Raw genomic sequence first — 15700 nt, forward strand, 5'->3', positions numbered from 1 at the left:
GAATCAGTGACACTTTTTTAAAATAGTTTCTGTATTTTACAGCTTAAAAATCTCTATTACAAATATTTCAAGAATATTTCAAGCAATTATAAAGTTATGTTAGATAATACCTCAGTATAAAAATAAAGAAAAAATGCAAACCAACACCTTTTTATTAGGTTTACTACTTCCCTGAATTCAAATTCATCCTGATGCAGAATTACAAGGAAGGAAGGAAGTCAGGAGACTTGATTTCCAGAACTACCAATCAATATAAAAGTAAAACCAGCGAGCTCTGCATAAATGTAGGATTCTCTTACACTGATTTCCACAGCAGAAAGGTATCCTACTGAATTCATCATAAATGAACCTGAAACAGTTTTTGATAAACCTCATGTAGTAACAGATCCAAGTGCCGGCAGTAACCTACACACTTATCTTGGGAAGTTTGCTGCAACTGCCTGTGCAATTCTAGAAACAGGTGAGAGCAAATAGCAAATAAGAACATACTGCCATTGCTCGATTCCCTGAAAAGTATCTTTTGAGCTTTTAATTTTTCTCCTGATCTGCCACATAATTGAGAATATTTCTCTAAATTACTTTTTCATAGACTCACAGAATTATAGTTTTCCACCAGGACACGCAAGGATTTGTAAACAAGGACAGTGGTGTTATGCACACACCTCAGGACTGCAAGAGCGCATTCTCATCACTGCCAACACTTAAATCTCAAAGTACGCCGTTTTTTACACTGATGTGACTTTCATGTTGTACCAAGCCAGAAGCATAAAAACATTAAATATAAAAAATTGCACTGTTAACATGAAAACTTCTCTGCTTGATAAATTTTAGAAGTTCAAAACAGATTTATTTTTGGAAAATGTTATTCAATGAGGGAAACCTTAAAGTTCCTCGTTGTTGCAAGTTGGACTTTTCTGTAGTGTCTCCTGATATGCAATGAATCTTCTCAAGTTCATCTTCACATTGTCAAGAACACACAGCTGATCTGTACTGTATTTTCCCTTGCCTTCTTTTCGCATCTGCAAAACCAAGAAATACACACTTTGTTAATGAAGAAGTTTCTCCTACTATATCACCTAAAGTTTACAGTAATTCTGTATGGTTCTTCTACAGACATGCTACAGATGCCTCTTGAGAACTTCAGTATGTTCACGTGTGCAAATGCATAGGTAACACTTCTTTCTGCAGGTCAATTGACATTATACATCTCTGCTTAAAACTACACCATTGTTGGCATGCTATTTCATAATCTGAAACATACACTTAGTTTCTGTAGCTTTTTATATGAAAGACCTTGCACGTAACTAAAAAAACAACTGTAGCACTGTCAGTTATGTATTTTGTGTGTACAGTGCTTAGCTTTAAGATTACTAAAGTAATTCCTTAGGCTTCATCTGACTAAAGAAACAACATATCAAAGGTCAATGTCTAGTTAAGACAAGGATGTACTTACAATTATAGTTTAGAATTTTGGCCTTGTGATTCATGGAAACACAGAATACTTTATCTATTTTAATTAACCACCATCAGAACAAAAATGCCCACCGGCAGCTACAGCAAGTTATAACCAAAACATGTAACCTCAGAAGAGACTTCTCTCCCACCAATTTAGCTGTACTACTCCAGAGGCATCAGCAGGATTTTTTTTTTTACAAGGGTTTCAGAACAATACAGTGATTTGGACATCAGTAATGCTGATGGTGTAATGCAGATGTTGCAATGCAGATGTTGTGCTGTTACCTTGATGGTTCCACGAACTTCAAGATAAGTGTATTTGCTTTCTTCTAAAGAGGAATATCAGGAATTCAATTACGTGGGGTTGTTGTTTGGGGTTGTTTTTTTTTTAATATTCATCTTGTAAAGCCATACCTTCCTGCTTAAAGCTTCAACCAACACTGTGTTGAGACCCTGAGCTGGCTGCATTTGATGCTTACCCTCATTTTGAACACTGGCTGAAATTCTTTCAGTGCTGGAAGCAACCTGATCTCTACCGCTGCTTTTTCTGCTTGTTTACCATCTGCAAATACATCAAAAAGCGCATCCAAAGCTTCCCCTGCTACCACAAGAGAAGACTGCTTCATAGTAACCTCAAGAAGAAATTTTCCAATCACCTGAAATGAGAAAAAAAAATTTGTTTTTCCAGCAGTGTTAAAAAAAATTGAAAGAAGTATCAGAACTGGTTTAGGCTTGCAATGCCAATTTTGCTTTTTTACCTTTAGCGTTTCAGCTGTATCTTGTCCTTTCGCCAGGATGCTGCCAGAAATTCCAAGGATGCTCACTATATTCACTTTAACACTGGCATTGCTGCTGTCCATACCAGCTTCACATAAAGACAGTAGCTGCTCAGGAGTCATACACTGCTTAGCAAGGGAAGCATGGGGGGGGGGGAGAAAAAAAAAAAAAAAGTAAAAAACCAGACACATTTACATTTCCATGGAAATTTTCAAATATGACATTTAGATCATTTGCAGAGTCCTGTATTATCAAAACGTGAATTCTGAAAATGTAATTAGCAAGAACACAGTTACACTCTCCCTTTCAAATTCTTAAGGTGTTTCTTCCAGAACATAACCAAGGCTGTCATGAATCTGAAGGAAAAAGTTCTGAGCCTAAAGGGATTTTCACAGATTTACCTAGCTCAATACCTATTTCTCCAACTCATTACAACATACAGAAACTCATTTTTCAGTTTACAGCCAGTAAAGGACCCACAGAACATCTAGTATTACATCCTGTATAATAAACTATTATGCTTCATTCCTATATTTAGTTCATTAATTCATGTCCAACCAAGATTTTAGAAAGACAACCAAATTCAACCGGATGACTCAGGAAATAAAGAATCCACTTTTCTAGGTGCTAATTTACAAAATGCTTGTCATTATGTCCATCTTCTAAAGACAGCACCTGTGTCTCATTCCTATTTTGGTTTTGAAATACCTTTCATCTGTTTACATGTTAAGGAAGAGATACATAAAAAAATATATTCCTGTAAGGTCTATAAAAAAAGTATGAGAGTGAATGCTATTAAATCTGTTCTTTCAGTGTTCACAGTTGCTGAAATTTAGAATTTCAAATGGTCTTGTTTCAAAAACTTTCCAGCACAGTCTCACATGATTTTGTGCCTACCAGAGCATTTGAGTTTGAAAGCCTTTACCTGGGAGATGTTCTTTGATGCCATTGTTTGTAAGAGAGCCCTCAAAGCGCTAGTTATGGCTTCTAGGAATTCTGTGTCTGTAGGGAGTTCTGTCAAAGAATTGAACCCAGAGCCAAAAGTTAAACAGTAAGATGGAGGACATGAGAAGCAAAGAAATACAAATTTCTTAATTGTCCCTGCAGGGGACAAACAGGAAGAGCTAGATTTTCAGAGACTCGTCTTTGTAGGTTGTAACCACTGTGATTTGTTTGAATTCAGTATTAATTGCATCTGAAGGTTAGATCACAGATGGTCCTCATTTTCAGGTATATCCTTGGTTAAGACACTTGTGTGACACACATATGGCACAAACCACTGCCAGCAGAACAGAGGTTTGTAAACTGGTTATCACATGTAAGCCATCATACCAGAACTAAGAAAGCTACAGAAACTCTGTATTTTAATGCCTTTCTTCTGTTTCCTAAGCAGGCTTTTTAGGCACCCAGAATGCTGGACTCCTGCCAGTTAATATAAAGGGCATGTTTTCCAGTGGTTTAATAACCTTTCAGAAATGTATGACTCATACACTGCATATTTCTTTTTTAACTACAAATTCATCAATACGAGCCATCATCTTCAATACATGTTCTGCATTTCCTGAAGCTTTTTCTTTCCCCCCAGTGTGTCCTTATTTTCTGGACCACTCCAGATGCAGAATCTCTTGATGATTTCACACATATCTTCTCCCTTCCCATATATGCAACTAGATATTTATGCCTCTTTTTCACTCTGTAAACCACAGCATTTCTTCCAACCACATGTTGGTATGTTATCAACTCTATCTGGCAGTTTCCATTACACAGCATTTAACTATAAAAAAAAATATTATGCTAACAAAAAGGCACCTGGGCCATTAAACTAATTTATTGGCAGCCTCTGTCTTAAGGTAGCCACTTCTCCAGTTTCACCTAAGAATTGACTATTGCGAAGCATAACAGACCCTGAAATCTTGGAATTTCCCCTCTTTTAGCATGAGACAAATATTTCAGGTGAACTTCTTTGCATGTGTCTTCATATTTATTTTCATTTTCTGTATTTTAGTTTTTCAAGCACTATTCACTCAGTAATAATGTTCTCATAGACTGGTCACATGCTTTTAATGGCATTGAAAAAAAAAAGAAAGCATGTTTTGCAGGCAGATGGATTTTCATGCATTAATGCAGTATCATAGTATATGCTACAACAAAACAGAACTATATACACCTCATTTGTGGCTACAAATGAAGATACCTGAAGGAAGGAGAGAAAACTGAGCTTCTCAAGCTTGTAAGACCTGTGCCTATGCTAGACTACAAAAGAACTGTTTCCTAAATGTTTTCTGACAATTTTTAGAATTGAGCCGTCATCACTGACCTTAGAACAAAAACAGAGTATCAGAGCAGCCTGCATGGAGCAGCCTGCCAGGGAACTGGATCATCAGATTTAAACCAGGGTTTGGGTTTTTTTTGCCAGTTTTTGAATCTCAGTTCAACTTCTCTAGTGCCAGTAACAAGGATCATAGCATAAATGGTCCAACAGTATTATTGGAATGATGCTGATCTCATGTAGATTACAGGAGGCAGCAGGAAATGCCAACTATCTACACTATCTTGATAGTGGACTATATACACTAAACTATCCAATAATACAAATACCAGAGGATGTACGGGGAAACCACCACAAGTGTCCCTGTGAAATAATATGCCTTGGAAGAACTACAGTGGATGTATTCCAGTATTTACCAGGATGTATCTGATGTTCAAAAATAGTATTTTTAGGGAAACAAAATTTATTGCCTTCTCCATTGAACTCAAGCCACCACTGAACAGGAAGCTGAGCACCTTCAGTATTTAGTCATAAAAACTTTGCACATTTTCTTATTACAAATAAATTTCCAGTAAAGCTTTGCTATCATATGCATAAAGCACACCCTGGAGACAAAGCAGCTGCTCTATTTCCTACTGTCATAAGCATGTACGTTCTAGAGATTTTTGCAACAACCTCCGTTGCCATAACTTCTTAAGACTAAAAAAAAAAAAAGTGAAAGACTGCTAGTTTCCCCCCCCCCCCCCCATGCCTATTTAGGCTAGTTAGCACACTTAAGAAGAAAACATCCCATCTTCTTCATGGCTTGTCTGATTGAGGAAAACCTGCTATTACCACAAATATGAGCAAGCAAACAGTTCAGGTCTCACAAGAAGGCAGAATTCATCCACTAACAGCAACTTACTGCATGCAAACAGATGTAGAGCAAATTCTTGCATTCAAAGCCTACTTGCCCAGGATGCAATTTGGATAAACACATCTTATCAGGATACACTGTTTTGTCAGCAGTCTTCTGACATTCAGTATGCTTACTTTGAAATGCTGAAGGGATAAACTTACTAATAAAATGGCATTAAAACAGCACAATGTACACATCTGCCTTATATCTGTAAGTTTAAAGGGGGTCAGCAAGCCCCCTTTACTGAACATCTTACCCGTTTTAGCAAAGACTAGCTGCACGAGATGCTGTGCAATGGACTGAAGTGAAGCTCCTCCAAGACAATCCATGTCTGACACTAACAAAATGTTCTGAAGACATGTTAAAGCTCTACACTGCACTGCATTGAGTCTGAAACAAACAAACAAAATATGCACTTAGGAGATCCCTTTGAACAGATGTTGAAATACAAGGAAACATCCTCAATTAAATAAGCCTGTGATATGGTATGCAGTTTACAGAAAGATTTGTATCTCTTCATGCAAAATCATGCATCAGATCTGCCATTGTTTACACCTTACAAGTAACTCAAAGATAGACAATCCTTCTGGGAGTACTAAAACAACTGAATATACATGAAAAATAGTAAGAGAAACAATAAAATTCCTACTTTTTAATTAATGGTTTCCAGGATGGATTGTGCATACAGATATCTAGAGCAACACTGTTCGGAAATGCAGTTTTTTCAAGAATCTGGGAAGGGAAAAAAAGAAAGGCTTAGCAATAGGGCTTTAGCTTAATGTAAAACAGATACTTCAAACTACATACTCCAAAGCTCCCCAGCTAGCAAGTGTCTCACCTTGCCAGAATCTTTCTTAGTCACTCAAATGGTACAATTATACACTGGGTTTGGCACAGATTGTTTTAAGTATCCAACTGTAAAAGGTGATTTTCTAGGTCTGTGCTAATCTTTTTTATTTCAATCTTTCTTTGTACAGATTCCACTACAGAATTTTCAGATAACCACAAGTCTAAAACACCAGCTATGAAACTTGGACTGCTTGCAAAAAGCCGTGACTGTTTTTATCTCACACCCTGATGACAAAGTAGAATTCTAGCATAACTGATGCAACTGATGATCTTCATCTTTACAACTCCAAAGCTTGAGCAAAACTCTGAAACAAGAACATTTGAATTCCTGTCAGTGTCAAAAATTGTATTTCAGACACTATGTATGAAACAGGGGGAAGAACTTGCACTTATTCGGTGCTGACTGTTGCCACTCATGTAACACCAACCTCTTTAAGTTAACATGGAAATCTGGCAGTCATGCTTCTGCTGAAAGTTTCCTTTCTTTTAGCAAGTAATCTTTTTGATGCTCAAATCAATTTTATATTCTAGAAAAGCCAAACTGAAAACACCACTCCCACCCTCAAAAAAAAAAAGAACCTCAAACAATCAAAAATACTCTCAAACACAAACCACTAGATTTCTGAAACACACGAACCCTCTATTCCCATTTACATGAAGAAATTATTTATGTCAAGACAGCTCATCTATTGATGCTCCACCTCTAGGCCAAAAAAAAGTGAAGCTAAACTGATTTTTTAAAATACTCCTTTTCTACAGATGGATTTTGATCATTTGTTTGCCTAGCCTGGGACACAAATCAGACAGAAGAAAAGGCTGTACCATGTGCTGGAAACAAAAACCAATACCTTCTTTGGAATGAGATTGTTCATAAATGCTGAGTTAACCTCATCAGAGAGGCACAGTGGTGACATTAGCAGCCCACTCCCATCATTGTACAAGTTTTCCATAAAGTCACTTTCATCACTGCTGGAGAGTTCTTCCCATTCATCATCAGAGTGATCTGAGAAAAGATGACAGATTTGTAATAGCATTCCCACAGTAGGTATCCTACTTCTCACTTACATCTCCTGGTTGAGTTCTTCACCTGTTGGTCAGGAGTCTTTAAGCTCTTGGGCTTTTCTGAGATTCATGCAAACCATCTGCCATTAATCCACAGTTCTAAATATTATACTACTTTCATTAAAATTTTTACTTTTTAAAAATATTCATTTTATATTCACTCAGGCAGCAAGCATGCTTACATGAGCGATTCTTCATACAGAGGTACTTCATTCTCTTGTATTAATTATGCTGTACTTAAAGAAAGGTATAGAAGAAACATTCCATAAAACATTTACTAAGACTTTAATGGTACCATTTAACTTTTTGAGGTAGATTCAAGCATGCAAATACACAAGTTTAGCTTAACTTGTTTACTAACTGAAATAAGTTTTAGGCAACTGTTTTCTCTGGCAATAACTGAAGCCACAGAGAGATGTCCTTTGACTGAGCTGTAACTGAGTGGGATGAAGATGTTACTTTCTCCACAGCAAGGCCAGTTGAAAAAGGAAATGATGACAGCAAAACAAGCCAAAGCAAGCCAGATCATCACTGTTACCCCTTTCAGACAACCTATTTTAAGTAAAATAAACCTGAGCTAGGCTTATACTTACGTAATTTATTCTACTAACAGATCTGCAAGGGCAGACATGGTGAGAGAAGTTAAGGTCAATCACCAATGGGCACAGCTGCTGTAAAAGTGAGTAATCTGTCCATGGCTAAAAGCAGACCTGGCTTGGCAAGCACAAGCTAAGTCCACCATTTATATTTAAATTGATAAATCTACACACATAGGGTTTATACTGATGTATCTAAAGTTGTTTTAAACCTGGTAACATTTTAACTGGTGTGACACTGGTGTTTACACAAGTCACAGGTCTACAGGTCAGACAGATCGTCCTCCTTGACAGGTGAAAGCTCTGCCTGTGTACACAGGTCAGCACATTTAACTATGGAAAAAAACATCGTCTTCACCCCAAAGTGACTCTTTCTGGCAACACAGATGCACATGAGATCTAGGTCCTGTAGTAATTGCAGTAACAGCCACATACGTTCTCGGTGGTAAAAGGTAAATTCATTCACTTAAAGCAAGAAAGGTCTAACTAAAGGCATTTCACCTGCACCACACAGCAGCTTCAAAGTATTTAAAGACGATGACTGTTGTTTATCCAACACAAAGTAACTCATCAGGCTGTAACAACCTGATCACACAGACACCTTCTTTTGCTTCTGGAAATAACCAATTAATTCTAGTTATAATATGCTGTAAAAGAGCCAATAGCTTTTGCATGTGAAAACATTTGTCTTTTATGCTTTACCAACACACAGCAGCAACAAGCATGAAAGCAAAGTGGACATCCCTCTTTCAGTTAGTCTTTTGCCTCCTACAAAAAAAAAAAAATCCATCTCCATCTTTTCAAAACAAAACAAAACTTTTCTTTGAAAACTAAATGAGAACTATATGAACTGACCACGGAATTCAGCAACAACAAAGACAACAGTCATCGTATGTTCACAGTGGGTGACCAGGGCAGAGCAGAAACTGGGCTCCAGAACATTAGCCCACAGCCAAGACCAGATTTTTTGTAACTTTCTTGGAAATACAGAAGCATTTCCAATGACAATCCCACCTTAACTACTGCGGGTAGGGTAACCTACAACTACAGACTGGAGAGCAACACTGGAGTCTCCTGGCTTCCCCCTCTTGTCACTGTTCAGGGATGAGCACTCCGCTTCTTCCAAATGCTGGCCAGCGTTCAGTAGAACACATCTCCTGCCAGCCTGGTTATTCCCCTCAATTCTGTGGCAAGTTGAGTGTTTCTATAAACTCAGCATAATGGCTACAGCTATTTTAGTCCTCAAATAACTCAAAAATTAAATGAGCAGCTGCCTCTGGATTCCTCTTAATTTCTACAGACTATGTTTCTGTCTGCCTATGAATGGGTAAAGCACTGTGTTGAAATACAGCATAATCAACCTTACATTACACTGAGTGAATGGCAGAATATGCAGTTTACCCACAAGAGATTTTCCAATTAAAGGGGAGAGCTTATGAATTACAGCTCATTAGATGAGAAATGCAGTTACAAAAGAAGTTCATATACTAGGTGCAGAAATTCCTTATGCTGTAAGAGGAGAAAAAAAATAAATAAAAAATCTCACCATTGGGAATATCTGCGCATTGCTGTGGATTTTATTAGAACCTCAATGATTTACTCAGAAAATTCTCTCCTATGCAATTACTTTTGCATCAGACTTACAAACTGTAGCAGCAATTAATGTTTTCAGATTTTAGAGGGGGTTTTGAGGTGTTAGTTCTGTTTGGTGGTTCTTTTATTATTTTTTTTACAAAATTTGGAAATCACTCATTTGTTTTCAGGAGAAAAGCTATAAAAGAGAGTATCAGAGTTCATAGAAGATACAGAGTATCTAATTGTTGCTCCCCCAAGAATGACAGCTTGCCTTTCTCCTTCGAAAAAAGCTCTTAAAGGTGGTACTCTGAACAGTCTAAATCTGCATTGCTGCCAGAGCTGCATGCAATGTCTCTCTTCCTTAAAAATATACTTATAGTATCCTTTTGATACTACAAGAAGTTTGATACTTATAATATCAAAACGACAAGACTGATCTGCTTAAAAAAAGTATCAATGCCCTCATCTTGCAATAACATTCACACCCATATTGTATCAGATGAACTCTCAGGCCACACTTTAAATGAACAAATATGCTGTAATACTTTTCTGGAAATACTTCTTCATCACAAGTTCTTTCTTGTTTGTTTTTAAATGATGGCACATGTAGTTTTATTTTACATGCAGCTTTCATCTTAAAGAAATAGGTAAGCAACAGAAAATGCTTACATGAGAAAAACCCATACAATCTGATCTGCCCCCAGTGAGGGTGTCAGGGACAGCAAGTCTGTGTGCATTTGCCCTTAAAAGCTAAGACCATCAAACAGCAAACTAAACACAACCTATTCCAGAAACAAAAGGAACTACAACACTTGCAATGAAAGAGATTCCTACAAACCTTCACTGCAGCACATATTAACAATGATTTCCAGAGCAGTCTGCTGAGCCATCAGTAAAGCTGTCGCTTCTTTCAGTTCCCGTTGATCAGGCTAAAAGGTAAAAACATGAACCGAATTTAATTTTGTAAAACAACATTTCAGTGCAATTTAAAGCACCCAAACTGACAGCTAAAAATTCAATCCTGCTGTTTCCTCTTCTCATTCTACATGAAAATGTGAAAAAACAAAACCACCAGCAAAACCAAGAGGCATTATCTATTAACTTTCTGTTGAACGCTTCAGAACAAATTTTGTTGTCAAGAAATGCCACCTGCACTAAAGCTGTAACAGAAAAGATTATCTAATATTAGCTAAATCCTGACCAGAAACATGTAATTCTGTTATTCTTTTCAGGTACATCATAGTGAATGCATTTGTTAACCTCCAGGCCATCTCCACTCATGACTGAATGGTTACAACCAATAAACATCTCACGCCACATGCAGAAATCAGGACTCCCTGCAGTGGCTAGAGGTAAAAGCCTCAGATAAATATATACCTTCCACTACAGGAAACAAATGGAAACATGCTTTCCTCGTGTACTGTGCAACTTGATCACACTGGAACAAGTTGTGCTGGAATTCTCCACGCTTGCCTTTGAAGTTTTAGCTACATTAGGCAAGCTGTTTGGGAGCTAGGATTAGTTACACTCTCTATGATAGTTTACTCTAGCTAAGACTGCCTCAAGACGAGTCAGATGGCCAGCCAAACACTCTTAAGCTATCCAAGAGCCAGGCAGACACACTTACTGGAAGGAAATCAGAAATGTCATTTTCTCCCTTTTTGACTTTTCCTTTTGGTATTTCTTCCAAGTCATAATCTTCACTCAAAACACAGTTTTCTGTAACATCACTCATGTTTTCCTCTGTTTCTCTCTCCACAGCAAGTTTTAACCTGTTTTTTTCAGCTTCTTTCATACGAATAATTGTTTCACCAGCATCTATTGCTAATGATTCTGAAAAAATCTTCAGGATTGCATTAATTATGCTTCCCAGGCTGCCTGGTGGAATTGTACCCTTGATATTCCAGACAATGCCTAAACATGAGATAGTTGAAATATAAAAATTAGTAAAATACTCAATTCCCAGCTCTGCAATATCCATGTATTTTCTAAGGACACAGCCTCCACTACTCAATAATACCCAGTGCTTATACTTCAGTAGGAATTTTCAAGTCCTTTCTTTAAAGACTTGTATTTTTTTCTGTTTAACATTTCACATACTTACCTTTAAAAACAATGTTAGGCCCAAACCTTAAGTAGATTTCAGCATGTAAGTATACACAGAGTATTTATGGGGAGCCACCCTGGTGCCACATTTTAGATATGATAATAAATCCACATGAAATAACCATTTTCTAAGGATTCTCAGAATTAATTTATTACACTCCGGTATCAAAAATCACCATGGTTGAGCATTTGAGGTAGAAAGAAGAATGAAAGGTAGAGAGCTTTAGGTAAAAATCCACAGCTATTAAGATCAAAACAAGTCCTATTCTACTTGACTCTAACTTGAAAAACAAAGGAACAGTTAAAATGCATTATCATGCTGAATTCAGAATCTAGCATTTAAGACCATTTTAAAAACAGTTGTAAATACCTGGTCACTACAAAACACAAGCCCAAAAGGCAGAAATAACCTCATGAACCATCTATACAGGCTTTGACCAACAACGGACTATAGCTTAGAATACTAAGCCTTTTGTCCTTCCCACCCTCCTTTAGCTGCCATCACAAAGCAGTGAATGCCCTCCAGCATCGTACCTGCTGTGAGTGTTCTCAGAAGGATGTGCTTCATTGTGCTCTCCGGACACAACATCACTGCTTCCAACACTTGTTGTGAAGAAGCATTAAACGAAGAAAGAAGATCTGGATTATCTTCTGTCACTGCCTGTAAGCAGTTTGCTGCAGCAAACAAGAAAGATAATTAACAAACCCAACAGTAGCTTTCACTCTCTTAATGAGAAAGCATTATTTTCTGGCAAGTTGGAGTAATGAAACACAGAGACAGGAAAAAACACTTCAGACAGCATCATGTTGTAATGGTATGACACTGTCTTCCACAAACTGTTTTAGATTAAAGACATTCTATGGCAAACCTGTACATAAAACAGATGAGGGCAGTACCACATTAGACATGGAACTAGCTGTGCAACCACATACAGGTTTAAGACTCCTGTGAGACTATATATATATAAGACTATAATAGCAATAATAATAATAAAACCACATTGAAAGTGATAGAAGTTGTTTAGATATTTTTAGATGGACTATGTCCTTTGCTCTACAAAAAACTATTAAACCATTCGCTACCAAACCCAGAAAACAAATTTAAAAACACATCTTCTATCTAGAGCTTTCTTTCCACAATTTTTTTCAGTCCCATGTAACCACCAATAAGCCATTCTTCTCTGGACTGAAAAAAAGCACAACAGTTGTCTAATGCTGGCTGATGTGCTGTTCAGAAAGTTTTATATTCAGTGTAAATTTATGTAACTACAGTTCAAGTAACACTAAGGCAGGTACATTATAAAATGGATGTGACATCAGTGCTACATTTATATAGTAGAAAGAAAAAAAAAGTATCTTTAAATCTTTATTTTTTTACCACTTACCTGCTGAAACAGCCAGATCCACATTTGTAGAAAATTTTTTCATGTAACATAACATAGCCTCCAGACATCCTTCCTTGTTGAATATGTGTACTGCGGTACTGCTGCATTCACTAATGCATAAGAAAGATTAATAAAACACTTTTCCCATGAAAAAAAATCCTGTAACAATGTTTTAAGTAACATGTACTCGTTATTCTCACATTCTAAAAACCCACCTAAGAATTATGCATGACTCCAAAAGCTACTCTTCATTACTGTGGTTATGATCAACTCCATAGAAAATGGAGAAAGCAAAGCAGCAATAACCTGGGCACCTTTGAGGAAAGTTGGCTCTGCCATCTGCTTCCTCACACACAGTATTCTGGAGTTCATTTGGCAGCCCAAGTACAGTCTCCTGCAGACAGAGCCAGCCAGAGGGTGAAAGGCAGCTTATAGCTGCGGGCTACAGGCCAGCCTAGGGCTTTCTGCATCCACGGAAGGCTTCACCCACAGAAGCACTGACAACAGAGCAGGCTGTTGCCTCCAATATCAATATTCACTTACTCCAGGAAATGACTGCTCTTAACATTTCAAAATGGATGTTAAATCAATGCTAAATGTGGCATTTACTTTAATTATCTAACACTGGGATTTGTGCTGCTTCAAGTTCTCACAGCTATTCCCATTTTTAAACTAATTATCAATAAAAGACAAATTCAAACTAAAAACACATGGGACCTAACTAGCTACAAGGGTCTTTAAAAATTTACTTTTGAATACATTGTCTCTGCATCAATGCCAGCCCAAATTTGATCAGTACCAAACTCAGCAATGAAGTCAGCAGTTCATGGTCATTGCAAAAAAAGTTCAAAATACAGAAGTGATTTATAGCACACTTAATGATTATAGTTCCTGTTCCAAAGCACTTATGTCTGCAAAAGCAATTAAAAAAAAAACACAAAACATTGTTGAGTCAGTTACAAAGGGTCATGTATTCTGTGCAAGGTGCTGAGCAAGCAGTTTCTATACTGTTCTAGATTCCAATCCCCCCCCCTCCAAAAAAAAAAACCAATGTACAAATAAGGCCTCAAGCCAGCAGCCATGCCATAAACACAGATGCAGCAGCAGCTGCATTGCAACGCTGTACAGTAAAATTCTGTACAGACCAAAGAGTATAATGACATGAAGCTGTTACAAAACAAGGAGAAACAATACAAATTCCAAGAACTTTCAGAACTGGTATGTAGCACTTCAACGCTTATAGCCATTTCTGTATTGACAGTATTGCCATTTCTCTTCCTTCACTTGGTGTTTTCAATGTAAGCTACTAAGTGAACTATTCACATTCTTTCTCACTTAATTATATAGATTTGTAGCAGTGTCTCAGGCACTAAGGGATAGTTTGTCCAAACATTTAATATTAACTTTAGGGATGACCTGCAGAGGGAGGAAGTAGTACAAACCCTCCTCATATTCCCAGAGCACTAGAGCCCAATAATCAGAATTTAATTTCCTCTGTCTCCCATATCATAATAAGGATCTACAGTAACTGCATGGAAGACCCCACAACCCAAAAACTGTACAGTAGATTTACAGAACACAATCAGAAGACAGTGTCAGAACTTCGTACAAAAAAACGATGGGAAAGGGAAATAATGTCACTCCTACAACTAATGACCAACTTTGTGCATTTTCAGAATCCTTCACCTACAAAAGTAACTTACAGTAGAAGATAAAGCTGTATTTCAGATCAGATGAGCGTTTGCCATTTATTAAGGAGGAAAAGCGTAGGAGCAACACAGTCAAAAACCAAAATCAGCAACTGAATACTTCTTCACATGCAAGGACAGTCATTTAATTTCTGCCTCCCTTACCATGCTCTTTTTTTAGGAACAATTTAATTTAGCTCTTTCAAAAGGCCAGCGTTTACCTAGTACTTACCATATATTCCACAGCAAATTAATAGCCTCGTTGGCTATGTCTTCAATATAATTTTTGTCCATCTCTATGCGCTTCTCTAGAGACAGCTGGTTAGCATCCAGTCCAGTGCTGCACTACAGCCAAACAAGAGAACTAAGGTTGGGCAACAAACAAACCAAGAAGCAAAACCTTGAAATATTAGCAGCAGAGTGAATGGAGAGATCTCTCGACTGTTTATTGCCAGAAAACCAGACCAGTTTCCCATTCTCTATGAAAACTGAGCCACAATGGAACTGAATCATTTGTAAATTTTCTTACGTTGTAGACAGACTCTGTCAGTACTTGCTTTGCATTCAATAATCTTCAGAATGTTTTTTTTATAAAGACTTAGTAATATTAGAATATGAAGTGCTGTTTCTTGCTAATACAGACTGTAAGCAACTTTCACCAGTTCTTTCTAATCACAAAAGTTAATTCAGCTAACAGCTTGCTGTGCTTTACAATAATGCTATTACTCAAAATTTAAAATGGGGAAGAAACATACAGAAAATAATGATACTGCTCACGGCTGCCCATACACAGGCAGCAGGTGACAGAACTCAATGCAACTGCCAACCTGCACTGCAACACCTCGATAAAACAAAGAATACGTATTCAGTACAGATTATTCTACAACAGCAGTAACTACCCAACTGTAAATCCAAGATGTCAGTAGACAAAAGTGCTTGCAAAAATACCCTCACTAGAATAATGTTGCAATATAAATGTTGGATCTGGATCTTCACTGACAAAAAAAGATTTGTCTTCACTGACGTTCCAGACCCAAAAT

The 15700-nt window shown here is 37.3% G+C and overlaps 1 protein-coding gene across 2 annotated transcripts in view; it reads right to left on the reverse strand.

The window, feature by feature from the left end:
* Window positions 1-821: 821 nt before the first annotated feature.
* HEATR3 (HEAT repeat containing 3) overlaps window positions 822-15700 on the reverse strand; it is a 17797-nt gene continuing 2918 nt past the window's right edge. Inside the window, exons 4-15 of one of the 2 annotated variants that reach the window (XM_057396555.1) lie at window positions 14893-15005; window positions 12973-13082; window positions 12122-12262; window positions 11109-11395; window positions 10320-10410; window positions 7097-7251; window positions 6049-6131; window positions 5656-5789; window positions 3158-3246; window positions 2214-2357; window positions 1935-2111; window positions 822-1019 (exon numbers count right to left, since the gene is read on the reverse strand). In XM_057396555.1, the coding sequence (XP_057252538.1) occupies window positions 882-1019; window positions 1935-2111; window positions 2214-2357; window positions 3158-3246; window positions 5656-5789; window positions 6049-6131; window positions 7097-7251; window positions 10320-10410; window positions 11109-11395; window positions 12122-12262; window positions 12973-13082; window positions 14893-15005 (1662 nt within the window). In that variant the 3' untranslated portion in view covers window positions 822-881. Of the gene's footprint in view, window positions 1020-1934; window positions 2112-2213; window positions 2361-3157; window positions 3247-5655; window positions 5790-6048; window positions 6132-7096; window positions 7252-10319; window positions 10411-11108; window positions 11396-12121; window positions 12263-12972; window positions 13083-14892; window positions 15006-15700 lie in introns of both variants that reach the window. The other variant, XM_057396554.1, reaches the window with a different exon arrangement.

This window comes from Pezoporus wallicus, unplaced genomic scaffold (assembly GCF_028554395.1).
Source record: "Pezoporus wallicus isolate ANWC-B61680 ecotype Strahan unplaced genomic scaffold, APGP_CSIRO_Pwel_v1 contig_3324, whole genome shotgun sequence".
In the NCBI taxonomy this organism is placed as follows: domain Eukaryota; kingdom Metazoa; phylum Chordata; class Aves; order Psittaciformes; family Psittacidae; genus Pezoporus; species Pezoporus wallicus.